A 21,038-nucleotide genomic window follows, 5' to 3' on the forward strand; every position below is an offset into this window, starting at 1 on the left:
CATTTATCCGGCAGGTACTATGTTTAGTTATGGTTATACGGTGATACGGAAGGTATCACAATACATTTATCCGGCAGGTACTAGGTTTAGTTATGGTTATACGGTGATACGGAAGGTTATGGTGACTACGGGGTGTTGCCGCATCGCACTGGATTTACTTTGGTCAAAACAACTAAATAATGGTTAATGGTTTTGAAATTCATGACTGATAATGTCATCTCAGATTCAAACTATGTTACTGTTGGATATTGAAAGTACTATCTTAAGTGTAATTATATTTATTATTTTGTTTTCCTTATTCTCACATCCTCAACTTTATCGTTTCAAAATTAGTTATTTTTCAGTATATAACTGTGTGGTTTAGAATTTCTTCTAACCTGTAGGCCTAAATGATATTTTGTGAATCAAAAAGCAAAAAACGCTGTGGGTATCAGTGACCGGATCAAAATTATAAAGTAGAACCACGTTGAGAATGCATTTAAGAGTTTTTATCTCACTGGTGGTTTAAACTAATGGTAGATATCAAGCCGATTCTGGGTTCGAATCTCAGTTGGGACGGCTTTTTATCATTCTCACATATTTCCTCATCTTCGCCGTTTATAAATCAATTCATAGTATATCACTGGACGGTTTAGAATGTATCTGTCGGCTGAATGTATAATACTAATAGAGTGGCGGCGTTTGTTTCTTATACACTCATGTTTGTTATTGCATGCATATCAAAATGACGGAATTTTCACTGTTAAGTTTTTAATTGGGACACAGAAGCAAGTGTATAAATCTTACCGTTCCTGGGCATGCGTGATGATGTATCCACTGGAGTCGTAGAATTTGGGTATGGAAAAGCTGTGCTTCCTGCAATAAAACATGTTTGTTGTTTAGTAAGATTGTGTGGTGTGACGTAGAAACTGGGGGCTTTGTACAGACGTGGACCTAACTATCGGGTGGATAAACACCAATGAATTAAAGAATTTTGGAAAATGAATATGGGAAAATTTAATAGAGGTAATATTGCTTTGTAGGAAACGATCATGTGAATGAAGAAATGGGTGGTGTGCGGACATAAAGTATAATAGGGTGGAAGGAATAAAAGTTGTGCTTGATCAAGTTTATTGAACCGACGGAATATAGGTAGTGGATTAAAGGCATACAACAAAGATAGATCAGCTATTTTGGATGGACGAAAAGAAATAAGGTATAGGTAGATAAACAAAATGAGTAGGTAGAAAAAATAATGAATTGAAATAACGTATGCAGCCTAACTAGGCTGAATCGTGGACGAGCCAACATCCCGCCTCAGATTTATGGCTAATTCCCCCCCTTACCACTACGTCACTTGATGCAATTTGAAATGTTGCCAATGATAACAGTTATGATTGACCTTGTTGGTACTAATGGTGGTGATAATTTTATGATTTTTAATGATAATTCATTGTAATTATGCACGATCGGATGCTATAAAGTTGAACATTGTTTGAAAGAGGGCGCTGTTTAGGTTTATAACACAAAGGGAATTTATACAAATGAAGCGTAAAGAAAATGCAATATATTTACATAAAAGTAGTCTGAAAATGTGGTAGGACTAGTGTCATTATAACATGAAGACTGCACAGGCTTTACAACATGCAGATGTAAAGAAACAGTATAAAAATGTTAACACCTTACATAATATTACAGAGGCCCTTATACCAGATATGGCCTAGTGGAGTTCACAATGCATTTGTTACCAAATATCATTCACAATTCATAACGCATTCAGAGTATCATCCAACATTCATATTACAGAATAAATTAGCATTAGTTAGAAATCATTAGTTTTGGTTACCAGGAAACGAAGGAGTAACATGCTGCTTGCTAGTGGTGTTGTTGTTGTTGTTGTTGTATCGGTCAGGCTCGTGACGATTTACAGGCAGTCCATTAAAGTCCATCATTTTACCTTGTGTTGGCACGGGACCTCTTGGAGAGGGTTGCAACGCTTTATCTACGTCTTCTGACGTCAAATTAGGCAACGGAGCTGTTATTATGAAATTAAGACTTTTAAAATGTAAGAATTACTCAATGTTTGCTATTATTTAGTTCTAAGATGTTTGTAAATTACAATATTTCCAAAGGATCAGTAGACCAATAGTTCTGTAGTAAACGGACGAAGATCTATTCGGCAAAAATGCAGCTTATAACAAATTCAAAACAACGCCCTCAGTTGTTCATCGACAACTTTATAAGTGTGGCTATACCATTTTATTCGACGAACTGTCAAAAAATCCAAAAAAGACCTTTTGTGGGGTTTTTTTGTCCACTTACTTTGTTTCAAAAAATTCAAATGTGACATAAGGACCTCAGCATTATATGCACTTGTAATCCGGATGAAATCGTCTCTGTTCATTTTACATAATTGTTTTCCATCCATGCTGAATCTTGTTACTTGTACATCCTGTAGAGAATATTCTCGAACAGCCCACTCAACCCACTGTTGGACATGTTCAGTGCTCCACATATTGGGATCTAAAAACAAATTTATATTCACTTATTTAGTCAAAATTATTATTAATTCGCATTTAGGCCTATGTTTAGGCCTAAACTTCCAAAATAGATAAGAAAATAAAAGAAGATAACAAAATATCAAAATGCTACATAGATCTCTATATTACATATAATGTAATTTCTTTCCTCATAATGTATTACAAGAAACATGATAATCAGACGGCCAAATGAGATCAAACGCTGTGTTACCACACCAATTGCAGCTAATAATTAATATCTGTTACCCGGAGTTCAGTTTTTGTTTCTTTTTTTATGTCAAATAAAACATTTTTCTAGTAATTACGTATATTTTTGTCTTTATTATTTCCCATGACCTTGTTAGAAGTGCTTTATATTATGTTTACTGGTTTAACTGGTTGAACTTGTGTAGTGTCAAGCATTCACCTAACACGCGATAACACGCTCTCGTTTGAGCAAATTGGATATTTCCCGCCAGTAATTGCTTCTTCCTTGGGTACATCGTCTGTGACAAAATGTACCCCGGCCACTGACCTCCATACAAATAAAACTTGTACGTGCCAATACGTTTGTATACTTCCGATTTGTCCAATTCGACTTACTTATTTTAAAATAATTAATAACTACATTATGACACTTTTCATTATTACACCAGTAATCAACATTATGATCTAATGTTGAAGACACACAAACAAAAAACCAATCACATATCATAAATGTTGAAGACACACAAACAAAAAACCAATCACATATCATTTAATGTTGAAGACACAGAAACAAAAAACCAATCACATATCATTTTTAACCATTTATCAATAAATAATTGTATTTAATTTCAGAATGATGTAGGCCTACGTGTATGTATAGTATTTTAAAAATCGTTTGAATGAATAATCAAAGTTATTTTCAAACTGTACTTCTTCTACTTCAGAACAATATGAAAACCGTGATTTTATCAGTAATATTACAATTTATTTTAAGCTACAACAATATCTTACTCGGTGCTGTACATTTTGATAACTGTTAACTTAATGTATATCATATTGTTATACTTAATAAATTGATTGTTTTAATGCCGCTTGCGATTTACATTTTCTTCCTGTATTGCAAGGTTGATGTGACTCGGCATCCGGTTTGTCACTTCTTTACGCTCAGTCTACACAATTTACTGCAGTAACAGTGCTAGCAAACCACTTTGTCTTATTTACTGCAGTAACAGTGCTAGCAAACCACTTATTTTGTGCACTATACTATAAACCGCCTATTATAACAAACACACACGAAACAGCCTGCTGATATATACTGATAATGTATCTATTTATTTGAAACGATAAAGATGAGGAAATATATGAGATTTGAACCCGGAACATTCTGCTTGATATGCAGATGTACGAACCATTAGACCAGGGGCTTTCGTGCTATTCTTCAAATTTGATTTTATAACGACAACAAAGTGTATGGCTTAACCTGTGAAAAGGGGCCTATAATAAATTTAGTAAATCTAACTTATCATTGTTTAAGTTGTGAGGCAGGCAGGAAAGCATTTGAGTTGAGAAGCAGGTATATTCTCTTTGTAAATGAATATCCATGTGTATAAGAGAATACACACAACAAGCGGTTATTTTAATAATATTCTCTAAATTAATATACGATAAACCATAAAAACGATTATAATGAAACTGAGTTTAGGCCCAATCCATAAACCCACAGCATTTTGTCTGTACAATAGCTATCTCCAAACGAGTCAATTATTATTAATATGCACAATACTAAATTAATATTATTTTTTTTTGTCTTGTGTGAGTTCATCTAACGTTTCTAAATTAATATTTTATTTACTTTGCTGTTTATAGGTGAAATCACTATTTATTATTGACAATTCATATTATCGTACAAACTATTTCGTTAATGTTTATAGTCTATTATATCTATTGTAAAAGGTTTTGTGGAAAATAAACAAAAATTTTAATTATGGTTTGTTATTGATAAATTATTTATAAAAATCCAAAATATATATTAATTATCACAAGGTGATGAACAGCTGTAACATGAGAGAAAGTAATTCCTCAATGGTCGTACATAAAAAAGGAGGTTCTGTAGTATAGTGTCAGGAGACGCCGCCAGAATATGGGACGAAAGTTGCTGTTAAAAAACATGATGGCTATTTATTTCGCTAGACAATGATATCCGTCTCGGGTGCAGATGACGATAAGATGACCCAACAGGTTAGATCCATTCTGCTGATTTCATAACAACGTAAATAACAAATGTTATAGGCCTCATGCTATTAAACTTACTTAGTTATCAATTCCAATTCTAATATTTTTAATTTTTCAACACGCCAATGCATAAAACTACTATGCAACGAAACAAATGTTATCATAAAGGTATTTCATTATATATATGCCTATATATATTATATTATATATGCCTATATATATTATAGGCATATTCAGGGTTGAACAACGATATTTTACTTCAGTAAAATATGTTCAACTTTCTTCGTTGTGTATTTTCTCTAATTTAGCTTATTGGAAATGGTTTTCATTCGAGGGCTTGGAAGTTATACAAAAGATTTGAACACCTGTTTGTAAATGAACAAGCCTGATTGATAAGTTGGAACAATGCTCCGTAGAATATTAAAAAAGAGAACACAATATACTTGAAGAGAATATTAAAGTAGATGTGATTACTAAATCGATTTGAAAGCGAAGGAATATGCTGATAACAGCATGAGAATAAAATGCTGCTTATTTGAGTGTAAGTTGCAGGTGTTTTACTCACGATCTATATCGTTATGGAATTTTGGCAGATAAACTATTCTTCTGTGACCTTGGCATCACCTTCTAAAACAGGCATTTCTCTTTTTTTAAATAAAGAATCCTTATTTACTTCATGTATTTGTCTACTGCTTCTTTGTATTAACTAATTTGTTTTGAATTTGTTAAATTGAATATTCTAACAAATTAAAATGATAGCATATATCATAGTAACACAAAAGTAAGGTTATAACACTGGTTTATACCATAACAACAATAATAACAGATTCTTGTTATGAACAATAGACAAAGATTAAGAAAGATTACGGAGAGAAAACCGGAAAGGACTAGGTGCGCTTCGCATTGGCTCAGTTCATAACGGAAAAGGAGTGTATACAGAACGTTTTGATCCGTTAGTAGGCCTACTAGTTTTTTATTTACAAAAAAAATAATTTAGTTTATTTATCTTTAAAATATTATTCGTACAAAATCAAATCACAATCGATGATTATGGATATTAGATAATTAATGTAATGTTGTTACTGATGTTGTATAACATACTAAACAAAATGTAGGCCTAAAGTACCTATATTGGTCAAAGTATTTATCAATATAGCCTCCCGAACCACTGTTGACTGGATTACAATATAGCCTCCCTATCATATAATGGTCAAAGTATTTATCAATATAGCCTCCCAAACCACTGTTGACTGGATTACAATATAGCATCCCTATCATATAATGGTCAAAGTATTTATCAATATAGCCTCCCGAACCACTGTTGACTGGATTACAAACTCGATTAGCCATTGGATTATTATAACTGCAGTTTTATGATGTAAGGTTAAATAGCTCAATTTCCGTTTTTTTAAACTTTTATACTGATTGTTGTCTATTCCAAATGGTCAGTTTTATTTGTTGGTACCGTACCAAATGTTTCCTCTTTTCACAGTTATTGTAGAACATGAAATTTGGTAAAATATTCCTTTACAGTTGTTGTTTCCTTCATAGTGTTATGGTAGCCATTTAATATCATGTCCAGTCCAATTATAGCTGTATCGTACCATACGGTACGGTTAACCGTCTTAGGTTTATCCATTTTCCAGTCAAATTTTGACAGTTGCGGCTTCATTTCATGCATAGTATATTGTGGTACAATTTTCAAGGTATTCGCAGTACATAAATGTAATGCAAATTTAGCGTTTTCAAACATAATTTTAAATAATTATAAATTACGTTGGCTATCGATAAATGATAATACATTAGTTTTGGTTAACCCTCTGTACACAAAATTAACTTAAGCAAGTAACAAACTGGTTTCCTACATACCTGCTGGCACAATGACTCTTTTTTCAGTAGTTGTTACATTTGGAGGAGGAGATCGAGGTCTTTCTTCTGTAGTTGCTGTAAAAGGTGGACATGGATATGGTGGTGCTGGTTGTGGTTCACTCATACCCTGACGCTTGCCAACACTACAATCTAATGGACTCTCTGAATCTACCCTAGCTCCTGCCACGCCATCAGTGTCAACTTCTTGTTTCATACTTGATACACAAGAATTCCAAGACTCCTGGACTGGTGTAAGGGGCGACGCTTTGGTCTTTGCTGCTTGTAATGCTTCAATTGATGAAATAGTTGGTTTGGTTTCTTGCTGTTGATAACTTGCTTCAAACATAGACTGGTCTTCACCAACAACACAGAGTGCCTCCTGTGAGAAACAAGGCATAAAATCTGTTTCAAAATGAAATGTTAATTGAATGGAAACAATTCGTTAATATTATGTCCTGTTGTTTGTCGGTTGTTGTGTACATGGACAAACCGCTTCAGAAACCTCCTGTTTATGAAACAGTGACAAAATAGGAGGAAATTCATGAAAAACCAGGAAATTGAATAATTTGACATCGGATAATCAATAAGGGTAACTCTACACGTGCTAAGCATAATATTACATTTATGAAACTTCATACTAAAACTTGTTTTTCAAATCATAATGACCCAAAATGTAAATGTCTGTTACTTAGGTATAGTTTCTAAAGTTGACAAAACCTTCAATGTGACTAAGTTACATTGTAATATGCATTGTTTTTGTTATATTGAAGTCCCTGTAATAAATTATAAACTTTTCTATCAAAAAAGACGTTTATTCCTACTGTAGAACATCCATCGGTTGTAATATGATATAGTATTAGATAAATAATTATTTTAGACTACGGCTGATTACTGTCCAGTGAGTCGAACAAACTCATAACAATAAAACTGCCATCAACCAAACAAACATAACAAAACTTTAAATAATTGTATGAAATAAAAGTACGGTATTAATAAAACTGGCATGCGGAAAATGACGAAGATAATTACATCAAGTAAGATTACATTGCATACATTGGCTAATATATAAATTCGACTAACCTATACATGAGTATAAGTAAGATAACACTAATACAAATTGAGTACGCGGTTTACGGCATTGTATATAGACATTATAACGAATCAAAATTGATACTTCGATAATAATAATAAAACATTTCATAGTCCCAATTACGTGATTCTTACCGTTTGCCCTTCCATTTTGTATCGGAAACCCTTGAACGTAGCAGCCAAAAGAAGAAGAAGCGATCGTTTGGACAGGAAAACTCAAGTCCACATGACGCTAACAATGACTCGACTATACAGGAAACACACAGGAAATCGTCATTTCTGCTTAACCAGTTAAGTTCCTCTACACTTCCTTCTACCAAACCTCTCTATTGCAAACAATTACCTTAGTTTTCGCAAAGTTTATTTTTTCCTTCTTTTAGTATTTTTATAAAATTTGTTTTAAAGTTATTATATTTTTTACTATTGATGATTAGAACCTATAAGGTATTCAAATGAATTTAAATTTCTGGAAAAAAATTCGATTGATCTAAATATGGAAATAGCGATAAACTAAATAAAATAAAGGAGCAAAATCTACTACAAAAAATGCCCTGTCTTTAGAGTTACATTGTGTATGCCCAGTGTTTACGTTTAGTGTTCAAAATAGGCCTATGTTTCAATTGAAGCACGGGCCAAATTATGTCACGGTGGAAACAGCAATTACTGCATGGCTTATCTATCAATTACACTCGGGAAGTATTGAGAACGACATTTAAAAGAGCGTCAGGAAAACAACGAACCATTCCGGCTCAAAAAGCACTAAACGAAAACTATGAAATGCGTATGGTTTCCTATTCAATATCAAAAGAATCCTATCTTGTACGTAGCCTAATACAAGATTGCCAAAGAAATCCATAATTTACATCGCTCAATGGTAAAAGAAATCCATATTTTACGTGGCCATGTCAAATATCCCATCTTTTACGTGACCATGTCAAATATCCCATCTTTTACGTGGCCTTTCAAATACCCCATCTTTTACGTGCCCATGTCAAATATCCTATCTTTTACGTGGTCATGTCAAATATCCCATCTTTTACGTGGTCATGTCAAATATCCGATATTTTACGTGGCCATGTCTAATATCTCATATTTTACGTGGCCATGTCAAATATTCCATCTTTTACGTGGTCATATAAAGTATCCCATCTTTTACGTGGCCATGTCCCATCTTTTACGTGGCCATGTCAAATATCCCATATTTTACGTGGCCATGTCAAATATCCCATCTTTTACGTGGCCATGTCAAATACCCCATCTTATACGTATCCCATCTTTCACAGCCTAAAAGAAGTCAATAAATAGTTTACGTTGTTCCTTTTTTTATTGTCAATAATTGAAAATCGGCGATAGTATACAGCTAATAAATCTTTAATCAAAATAAAATATACAAGAAATATATTGATACTAAGAAATCATTAAACAAAATAAATACTAATAATAACGTTTTACTGTAGTTCATATCAGAATGCCAACAAGACTATCAAATTAAGATGACAACACCAGCAGTTCTCCTCCTAACGTTCCGCTGTACTTCAGGTTAGAATGGCAACATAGACTATCAAATTAAGATGACAACACCAACAGTTCGCCTCCTACCATTCTACTGACTTAGACTTAGAATGGCAACAAGACTATCGAAATAAGATGACAACTCCAGCAGTTTGCCTCCTACCATTCTACTGACTTACGCTTAGAATGGCAACAAGACTATCAAATTAAGATGACAACACCAACAGTTTGCCTCCTACCATTCTACTGACTTACGCTTAGAATGGCAACAAGACTATCAAATTAAGATGACAACACCAACAGTTTGCCTCCTACCATTCTACTGACTTACGCTTAGAATGGCAACAGGACTATCGAATTAAGATGACAACACCAGCAGTTTGCCTTCTACCATTCTACTGACTTACGCTTAGAATGGCAACAAGACTATCGAAATAAGATGACAACACCAGCAGTTTGCCTTCTACCATTCTACTGACTTACGCTTAGAATGACAACAAGACTATCGAATTAAGATGACAACACCAGCAGTTTGCCTTCTACCATTCTACTGACTTACGCTTAGAATGGCAACAAGACTATCGAATTAAGATGACAACACCAGCAGTTTGCCTTCTACCATTCTACTGACTTACGCTTAGAATGGCAACAAGACTATCAAATTAAGATGACAACACCAACAGTTTGCCTCCTACCATTCTACTGACTTAAGCTTAGAATGGCAACAAGACTATCAAATTAAGATGACAACACCAACAGTTTGCCTCCTACCATTCTACTGACTTAAGCTTAGAATGGCAACAAGACTATCAAATTAAGATGACAACACCAGCAGTTTGCCTTCTACCATTCTACTGACTTACGCTTAGAATGGCAACAAGACTATCGAATTAAGATGACAACACCAGCAGCTTGCCTTCTACCATTCTACTGACTTACGCTTAGAATGGCAACAAGACTATCAAATTAAGATGACAACACCAACAGTTTGCCTCCTACCATTCTACTGACTTAAGCTTAGAATGGCAACAAGACTATCAAATTAAGATGACAACACCAACAGTTTGCCTCCTACCATTCTACTGACTTACGCTTAGAATGGCAACAGGACTATCGAATTAAGATGACAACACCAGCAGTTTGCCTTCTACCATTCTACTGACTTACGCTTAGAATGGCAACAAGACTATCGAAATAAGATGACAACACCAGCAGTTTGCCTTCTACCATTCTACTGACTTACGCTTAGAATGGCAACAAGACTATCGAATTAAGATGACAACACCAGCAGTTTGCCTTCTACCATTCTACTGACTTACGCTTAGAATGGCAACAAGACTATCAAATTAAGATGACAACACCAACAGTTTGCCTCCTACCATTCTACTGACTTACGCTTAGAATGGCAACAAGACAATCAATTTAAGATGACAACACCAGCAGTTTGCCTCCTACCATTCTACTGACTTACGCTTAGAATGGCAACAAGACTATCAAATTAAGATGACAACACCAACAGTTTGCCTCCTACCATTCTACTGACTTACGCTTAGAATGGCAACAAGACAATCAATTTAAGATGACAACACCAACAGTTTGCCTCCTACCATTCTACTGACTTACGCTTAGAATGGCAACAAGACTATCAATTTAAGATGACAACACCAGCAGTTTGCCTCCTACCATTCTACTGACTTACGCTTAGAATGGCAACAAGACTATCGAATTAAGATGACAACACCAGCAGTTTGCCTTCTACCATTCTACTGACTTACGCTTAGAATGGCAACAAGACTATCGAATTAAGTTGACAACACCAGCAGTTCGCCTCCTACCATTCTACTGACTTAATCTTAGAATGGCAACATAGATTATCGAATTAAGATGACAACACCAGCAGTTTCCCTCCTACCATTCTATTGACTTAAGCTTAGAATGGCAACAAGACTATCAATTTAAGATGACAACACCAGCAGTTTGCCTCCTACCATTCTACTGACTTACGCTTAGAATGGCAACAAGACTATCGAATTAAGATGACAACACCAGCAGTTTGCCTTCTACCATTCTACTGACTTACGCTTAGAATGGCAACAAGACTATCGAATTAAGTTGACAACACCAGCAGTTCGCCTCCTACCATTCTACTGACTTAATCTTAGAATGGCAACATAGACTATCGAATTAAGATGACAACACCAGCAGTTTCCCTCCTACCATTCTATTGACTTAAGCTTAGAATGGCAACAAGACAATCGAATTAAGATGACAACACCAGCAGTTTGTTTCCTACCATTCTACTGTACTTACGGTCAGAATGGCAACAAGACTATTGAATTAAGATAAAAATACCAGCAGTTCGCCTCCTAACGTTCCGTTGTACTTCAGGTTAGAATGCCAACATAGACTATCGAATTTAAATACTTCATAATACATTACAATCAACTTTATTTCTCTATACTTCAGAATAGAATTTTACAAATTTGAAGGGATTATGAGAACTTTGTAAGCTTGACCCTGCAATTAAAGAATAATGCACATGCACATTAATCATATCCCTGATAAGTTTACCAGAGCATAATGTTAAAACTATTTTGTTTAGAAACTATTAGTATTTGAGTAACCAATTAACGAGGTATGGGAAAAGTATCCCAAGACGTTTATTATACATACGGTGGGGATGGAGCAAAGGAATATTTTGTTTTATGTTAAATCCTATTATAGAAAGTTTGCGCTGTTTTTAAAATTTGTGGGGAGAATGCTTTTCCAAAAATTGTAGGAAAAAGGCTTTCTAATGTATTATTATATCTAACCACATTTTGTGTAGTTTGCATGACATTTCACATAATGCTAGGGAGTTAATTGATCACGTTACGTTGGTTACGTCTCTCGTCACAGGCGAACTTTCGCCATATTGTTTTTACACGCGATGAGTACCCTAACAATTGTTAGTATACAAGTTACTAAAATTTAACCAGGAGAGCTGAAAGATGAGCCTATATGCATTCTTTATATGATATTGCGAGGCCTGTGAACGGTGTGGTACAAGGATGATGTGGTACATCTCAAATAACGGTCCTTATGAGTAGGCTCAAGTATAGTTTTAACGATTCTGAAAGTGAGCGTACACATTTTAATTGTCAATAGGTACTTCCAGCCAATTATCAAAGTACAACTCGCGAGAACCCTATGATCAGCAAGAATGCATACGATAAACGTTAAAAAAGGCGGATATATCAACTCCTAGTAGGTCTAAGATTCGCCTAGTAAAGGTTAGGTATAGAGTTCAAATCACGTTGATATATAATAAATATTACTAGAATAATTGCAAAAATACGACTGTAAAAAAACGAAATTTTTTTTCGAATCGTGTATTTCCTCACTTTAAATTAATTTGAATTTCTTAGCACATCCTCTCTACTATTAAAATAATGCATTTGATTTTGTTTTTGAAGAAATCGAAACTGATTTCAATATTTGAAAATTTAAAATTCTAAATTAAAGGCGATAAAAACTAATAATTATTATTTTTGTAATAAAATAAAAGGTACGTCACTTTACTATTACACATAAGGCCTACTTACTGCTGTATGTTCTCGCAATGAATTACTAATATTTTATACAGGAAATGTAACAATACTTACTGAAAGTTACATCAATGGTGCGTTACTTTGCCTCTAAATAAAACACCTGTCCTTTGAAGGTATATACAAATGTCCTATTCAATACATTACGATTATGCAAAGCTTTTGTCGATGAAAATATAGTGTTTAAAAACATGATAAACGTGTGCCTATAGCAACGACCTTTCCTATTTAAACATCATTGCATAAAATATTTATAATTAATATTTTGACTGTTTAGCTTACAATTGGATTAAATGTTTTCCTTAAATATTGACAATCTTTTATATCCGATGATATAAGTTTTTTCCAAACATACCTCCAGGAAAGGCAATATCTATACATACTGGAAATGGGAATAAAACAAGCGAGCTGAAGCAGAATGAGTTATTACAAATACTAAAGATATAACTAAATTTATTCATGTTTTGTATAATTACTGTTGAGTACATGTTAATACTAAATTAGGACTGACTGAAATTATAACCTTTGTTTTTTATTAAAGTAATGTTTACATTTATGGGGCTATTTTGTGTCTGAATAAGGGACAAGAATACAGGCGTTTTATTCTGTTTCATGAGCGTATAACCGTTGTATTGGATAACACTTAATATTATTATTATTTATCGCCGCATAGGCCCACTACACTTCACCGATATCAAAAAAACAGCACAATAGAAAACGATAAAGAATTTATAATATAATATTCCTACTTTACAATTGTTTAAAAAAAAGAATATCTGAGGTTAATTTACCTTTACTTGGTACTGAATTGTCGCAGCATTTGATGTCACTGTCTCCTTAAACTCAGTATTATTATCATCCGACATGTTCACTATTCTGTTTTTGAATACTCAATGATCACGCTCTTAAATTATAACCTTTATGTAATTCAACGAAAAGAAAGCAAATCTGGCAATAATCGCATTCAAACGTGATTAGTGAATGAACAGGGTGTTTCCAGGTAAGGTTTTGCCAAAACTTATCCCATTTTCAAGATTTGAATCCAACAAATTGCGTTTAATTAGAAGCATAGATAATAAGGAAGTTGACAATTAAGCGAATAAAACGGCAACCTATCGGCCTGCAACACAGTCCCCGCTCTTATCTATAGACAAACGTTTCCTATAGTATTTTACACATAAATCATTGATGAGGTTTAAGACCCCGGCTTTTACTATCCAGTATTTCCCCACGACATATTGTTAGTTATAAACAACACAATATTATAGTATTTCCCCACGACATATTGTTATTTATAAACAACACAATATTATATTTCTTGCACTTGTTTTTTAAGACCCCGGCTTCTACTATCCAGTATTTCCCCACGACATATTGTTAGTTATAAACAACACAATATTATATTTCTTGCACTTGTTTTGACATGTTAATTAAGGCTATAGTGAAAGATATTATGTTTGTGGGTTATTTTCAAATGTAGTAGCTGTATACCGTACAAATTTTATTTCATAAATATTTTAGGATGGTTTTTCCAAGCTGATCTTTACAAACAAAAAATGGTAAAATTAAGTAAAATCATATATTTATATATTCAACAATATATTTCGTTTCCTAATAATATAAACAATATAAAACTGTGTTCTTCATCGTGACATTCAAATTACAAACCATTCAGACATTTTCCATAATTTTGGTTTTTTTTCTTTTAAACCCTTTATTTGATTTTACATTAATTTATTAAACATTCTACTAAAATAGCTTTATAATGTGTGTTTCAATCATACAACTGTCTAGGTCCTAAGAAGAAAATGAATATGATTGAAACCATGTTTGTTATTATTGTGAAACACTCAGGTGTGTGGTGTGTGCAGAATAGGCATTTTGTATTATAATTGTGATTGCAACATTAACAGAAAGTCACGATGTAGGCGTCACAAAGACTCGTTATCAATTTTCTTTGTGGGTGAACAACAACAATGTCTTAACTTTTTTTTAATAACATTGTTATAAAAATCTGTAAAGCTTTTAAAACATTTTTTCATTATTGTTTTTTTTTAAGACACAATTTCAACATTGTGTTATAACATCTTGATCTTTAATATTATAAGTAAAGCTTGTTAAGTTTATTCTTTGCCTAACTGATTTGAAATAATTTTGTTTTGCAAATTGACTACACCTAATTCGAAATGATGTTATTTAATAAAAGAAATCTGAAGAGATAACATAACAGTTATTTTTCAAATAGAAAAATATTTCAATATTAATTTCCATATTATTGTCCATTTAAATAAACTCTTAAATTCTTAATTAACCCATCAACCTCCATTTCAGTACCATAGTATTTAAACCAGGGATAAGTGAATCACGCTCCCATGGTTTATTTCTTTAGACAGAATCAAATTTCCAAATTTACCTTAACTTTTGAAATTTCTATGATTGATTTTAAAGTTATAAATTAATAATAATAATTTATATATAGATGAATAACGCATTGAGATATCGGAATAATGCGCTGTATAAAATGTGACATTAAATATACAGATTCTTGGTTATGGAAAAACAAACTCTTCAGCAGGAACTTACGTTTTAAACAATATAAACAGTAACATGGGAAAACTTATGGGAAGACAATTATTAAAAACTTCCTGTTAATTTGACGAGTACAGCTAAGTTCACTATGATTGAGCTTAAAAAGGAGTGGTTTGTTACATAGAGTTATTGTTTTTGTGTTGTGAATATTGGTGGAATGATGGTTTAAAGGACTTGTTATCTAGATCATCTTTGCAGCGCAGGCAGGGCCATTTCCGCTAAATGAGTACCTCGATAACCACAAGGATGCATAGATTACAACGCTTTCCGGTACAAAGTGCTTAGGTGAACCTTAATAAGAACTTCTTTCATTCACGCTTGAGAACACTAAAACAATAATGTTATCAATAATATAATATTCAAACAACGTTTGGATATTTTTCAAAGAACTTACATTTTAAATTCGTAGTAACATTGTCCTACCGAGGTCAATAGCATTAGGCCAATAATTTATTTTATTTATTGGAGATTCGTCCGTTAGTCGCACACTTGCGTATTCGCCCGTTAGTCGCACACTTGCGTATTCGTCCGTTAGTCGCACACTTGCGTATTCGCCCGTTAGTCGTACACTTGCGTATTCGCCCGTTAAGCGTGGTTCCCACTAGCGACGCAACACAAGGACGTAACGCAACGCAACTGAATTGACCAATCACAAGCGATGGCTTATTCGCTTGTGATTGCTAACTGTCTATAACTTCGCTTGTCATTGGTTAAAACGCTTGCGTTGCGTTTACGTCCTTGCGTTACGTTCTAGTGGGAACCAAGCTTTAGTCGCACACTTGCGTATTCGTCCGTTAGTCGCACACTTGCGTATTCGCCCGTTAGTCGCACACTTGCGTATAGGTCCAAACAAGTAAAGTCATAATAAAATATCAAAATATAGCACATTTTTTAATTTTAAATAGTAATTTAAAAAAGATTTGAAAGTTATGAAATGTTTTTTAGACTAAATGATTTCAATAAATTATGATATTAATGAAAACTTAAAATCAGCTCCCACCTCTAGTTCTTAGGCCTCCTTAGAGAGAAGGTATGGAAGACATTATTCCTAAACGGCTGGAATACCAAGTCCACGTGCGCATGTTCAACTCTCGATTTTATTATTTAGTTATTAATGCAGATTCAGCTATTTTTAAATACTGTATTGTAATTAGGGCATAATAAAAATACTATATGCAATTAATATATGCCATTCAGTGAAGTTTTACCTACTTTCAAACACCGTATTTCAATAAACCAATAAAAAAATATCCTTTATCACAAACACAGAAATAATTAAATATTAAATTAACAGAACCTACTTATTCACAATAAAACTATAAGCCACATACTTTCTATATATTTACATTCAATTAAGATATATTAGAATTATTGCAAGAAAACAACATTATATGCCTAAAAAATGAAATAGGAGGTTTGAAACGTATCAAGCAAGTGTAAAAAACGTAACAACCGCCCGGTAAACTATTCAATGAAGTGATAATAACCAGAATTCTGGCATGGGCCTAATACCTATACAAAAGAATACAAAGTTTACTGGAACTATAACAAGATATTGTTATCAGTGGGCCGAATACCTATAAGAGTTATCTACAACCAATGTCCAAAAGAGTACAAAAGTTTACTGGATCTATAACGAGATATCGTTATCAGTGGGCCTAATACCTATACGAGTTACCTACAACCAATGTCCAAAAGAGTAAAACGTTTACTGGATCTATAACGAGATATCGTTATCAGTGGGCCTAATACCTATACGAGTTACCTACAACCAATTTCCGAAAGAGTACAAAAGTTTACTGGATCTATCAGTGGGCCTAATACCTATACGAGTTACCTTCAACCAATTTCCGAAAGAGTACAAAAGTTTACTGGATCTATAACGAGATATCGTTATCAGTGGGCATAATACCTATACGAGTTACCTACAACCAATGTCCGAAAGAGTACAACAGTTTATGGATCTATAACGAGATATCGTTATCAGTGGGCCTAATGCCTACCTATACGAGTTACCTACAACCAATTTCCGAAAGAGTACAAAAGTTTACTGGATCTATAACGAGATATCGTTATCAGTGGGCCTAATACCTATACGAGTTACCTACAACCAATTTCCGAAAGAGTACAAAAGTTTACTGGATCTATAACGAGATATCGTTATCAGTGGGCATAATACCTATACGAGTTACCTACAACCAATGTCCAAAAGAGCAAAACGTTTACTGGATCTATAACGAGATATCGTTATCAGTGGGCCTAATACCTATACGAGTTACCTACAACCAATGTCCAAGAGTACAAAAGTTTACTGGATCAATAACGAGATATTAGTACATTTACAAAGAGTATCATAGGCCTATAGCTTTACGTAATGAGTTACATAGCTTTCATTTTGACAAAGTAAATAGCTTCTACCGGTTAATTCAATATCGATCAGATATGTGTCGGGGCTTACCGTACTTACTCAATAGAAAGATGTACTTATCTATTAACAAGGTAATACGTACAAACAATATAAGAGAATACAGGATACTGTACGATATTTCGGGAATAGTTTTTTGAATGAATATTTAGTCACGAGAATACTTATCGATTTATAACGAAATAGTAAATTACAAAGTTTAAATCACGGGTGTTTAGTTTTACTTATTAAATAACGAAATAGTGAATTACAATTTTCAGTCACGGTTGTTTAGTTTTTACTTATTAAATAACGAAATAACGAATTACACATTTTAAGTCACGGGTGTCAGATTTTTAGTTATAGAATAACGAAATACTGTAGTGAATTACAAAGTTTGAGTCGCGGGTTTGGGCTTAGAAACTTGCTTATTGAAATATTACATCAAAGTTTAAATCATGGGTTAGTTCAAAGCTTTCTTGAGTAACCAAATAATGAGTATCAAGTTTTAATCATGAGTTACGTGTAAAAGCTAATTTATTGAATAACGAAATAGGCCTAGTGAATTAATGTTTAAATCAAGGGTTATGTTTAAAAGCTAATTTATTAAATAACCAAATAGTGCATTTTACAACAATGAGGTTTAAAGATCTATTCTCCCCTTCAAAATATAATTATGAATACCGATAGACCATTTGAATGTCACATTATACTAGTTATTCAATGAATACCGATAGGCCATTTGAATGTCACTAGTTATTCAATTCGACGAAAAAAACGCGTCATTCAAAAGGAAAAATAATCAACCGGAAGCCCATTGTCTGGAAGTCACCAGGTTTTGGTTAAATATAACTGTTTATTTTTTTAATAAGCGAAATCATTTTTATTGTTGTTTTTTGGGCAAAATTAATAACTTTATTAAAACTGTAAAATGGCCTATTTAAAGTCTTTAATTCGTCTTTAAAGGCTTACTTACTAATTATAACGAAATAACGCATAAGTTAAAACCAGGCGGTTAAGATGTAAATGAAGATGTATTTAGTTTAAGCTTACACTACCGATTATGATATAGTATTAATTTTAAATCACAGAGATTAGTTATTAATGAAAAGGATAACATTTCATATTCTACCTACTACTGTATTATTGGCGTCAACAAACAAATCATTTCTGTTCAAAGTATTATTAAAAAGTATGTTAAATGTTACGTATTGGCGATACAAAGCTTAGTATTAAACAGTATGTTTAATGTTAAGTATTGGCGATACGAAGTATAGTATTAAACAGTATGTTTAATGTTAAGTATTGGCGATACGAAGTATATAGTATTAAACAGTATGTTTAATGTTAAGTATTGGCGATACAAAGTATAGTATTAAACAGTATGTTTAATGTTTCGTATTGGCGATACAAAGTATAGTATTAAACAGTATGTTTAATGTTAAGTATTGGCGATACAAAGTATAGTATTAAACAGTATGTTTAATGTTAAGTATTGGCGATACAAAGTATAGTATTAAACAGTATGTTTAATGTTAAGTATTGGCGATACAAAGTATATAGTATTAAACCGTATGTTTAATGTTAAGTATACAAACAACAACAAAAGCCAGTCTAAAATATGACCAACTACATTATAACGCTATTTATTTATTAAGTAAAATACGTATACATTATTATATTCAATAGATTTGAACGGGAATCAAAGCTGACTGTAGGCCTATAACACTAAAATAAAAATTATTCCAAATTCTGGTTAAAAATATAGATCCGGCAATGTGACAAAGACAATAAAACAGTTGAAATGAACGATGTCATTCGGTCAACAGATTCTGCTAATTGTTGAATAATATATTTAATAATTATGATATGACCAGTGTCTGCAAACTAAGCTATAAAGGTTTGTGCTGTACAAATTAATAATAGTTTGAAGAGGAAGGAAAGTAGTACAGTACGGAAGGGGATATCCTTAGCATGATACACCAGGCAGCCTGTTAAGAGGCTGCTAATACTTAAATACCAGGCAGCCTGTTAAGAGGCTGCTAATACTTAAATACCGACGTCGTTAATACCAAATTGAAACCTAACGCCATTCCTTTATTTTGTTTATAAACTATTCTAATTAAAACTTTCTCTTTACGTTATTTACATAAATCATAAACAAAAGTCTTAGGCCCGTAGTATTTAAACGCTGATTCTCTTGAGCTTAAATAGTCTCTGGGATACTGCAGGTTAAAACTCGCCTTTGCCATTTTCTAACTATCTTTATACTTTAATATGTAGTAGATTTATCTATTTACCTTAAAAATACAATCCATGACTGTAATTAGGACTAAGATGTAAAGACTTGGAAACGATTTCTTCTTGTCTTACTAATCGCCACCGACCGTATTTTATTAAAACATACGGTGTGTCTTGATAACGGTCGTTTGACTTCCTTCAAAAATACTTGGTTCACTAATGTATTAATAGTAGATTTATCTTGTAATAGTAGATTTGGGGAGTGGAAACACCCACTTCCAGCCTTACTTTGTACATCACTGTTATCATCCAACATAATGGCATTCTTTTAATAGGCATGCGATAAAGTAATATTATAATTACACCAATAAACAAATATATATAGGCCTATATTTATCAAATAATTAATATTAAAAATAAATTTATTAAATGATCAACTTTCAACAACCTTGTTTTCAATTATAAATAAACAACCAACTAAATCGTCAATATTACTAAACCTTCTTTATATTTATCCCATCGCAGTAATTTTGTTTTTCTTTTTTTTTACGTTTCACAGTATTGTTTTGTGAACTAAAAGAAACCAAACATTTTACACACCTATAATATGAAACCTCTAGCTATAATACAATAATCTATGGACGACACTAATATAAAGTTAGAATTAGCAATTATTAATACATACTGATAAAAAAGCTTGGTGATAAACAAGTGTATTATACTAACCTATCTGATAATGGCTACCATTTTAGACATTTTAAACATTTTACACACCTATAATATGAAACCTCTAGCTATAATGCAATAATCTATGGACGACACTTATATAAAGTTAGAATTAGCAATTATTAATACATACTGATAAAGCTTGGTGATAAACAAGTGTATTATACTAACCTATCTGATGATGGCTACCATTTTATTCCGCAAATACTACTTATGTTTGCAAATCAGTGAATAGTACTCTTACAACAAAACACGTTACTTTTAGCATTTAGGAATGCACGTTTCATAGCGTACAGGTGCAAT

At 32.9% G+C, this 21,038-nt stretch overlaps 1 protein-coding gene across 5 annotated transcripts in view; it reads right to left on the reverse strand.

The window, feature by feature from the left end:
- The window catches only part of LOC140057533 (transcriptional regulator Erg-like), a 34,075-nt gene extending 13,037 nt beyond the window's left edge, over window positions 1-21,038 (reverse strand). The window contains exons 1-5 of one of the 5 annotated variants that reach the window (XM_072103234.1): window positions 20,907-21,038; window positions 6,588-6,966; window positions 2,302-2,502; window positions 1,826-2,014; window positions 787-855 (exon numbers count right to left, since the gene is read on the reverse strand). In XM_072103234.1, coding sequence (XP_071959335.1) covers window positions 787-855; window positions 1,826-2,014; window positions 2,302-2,502; window positions 6,588-6,933 — 805 coding nt within the window. In that variant the 5' untranslated portion in view covers window positions 6,934-6,966; window positions 20,907-21,038. Of the gene's footprint in view, window positions 1-786; window positions 856-1,825; window positions 2,015-2,301; window positions 2,503-6,587; window positions 6,967-7,811; window positions 7,906-13,566; window positions 13,668-20,068; window positions 20,212-20,906 lie in introns of those variants that run through there. The other 4 variants (XM_072103232.1, XM_072103235.1, XM_072103231.1 and 1 more) reach the window with 4 other exon arrangements.

This window comes from Antedon mediterranea, chromosome 8 (genome assembly GCF_964355755.1).
Source record: "Antedon mediterranea chromosome 8, ecAntMedi1.1, whole genome shotgun sequence".
Lineage (NCBI taxonomy): Eukaryota > Metazoa > Echinodermata > Crinoidea > Comatulida > Antedonidae > Antedon > Antedon mediterranea.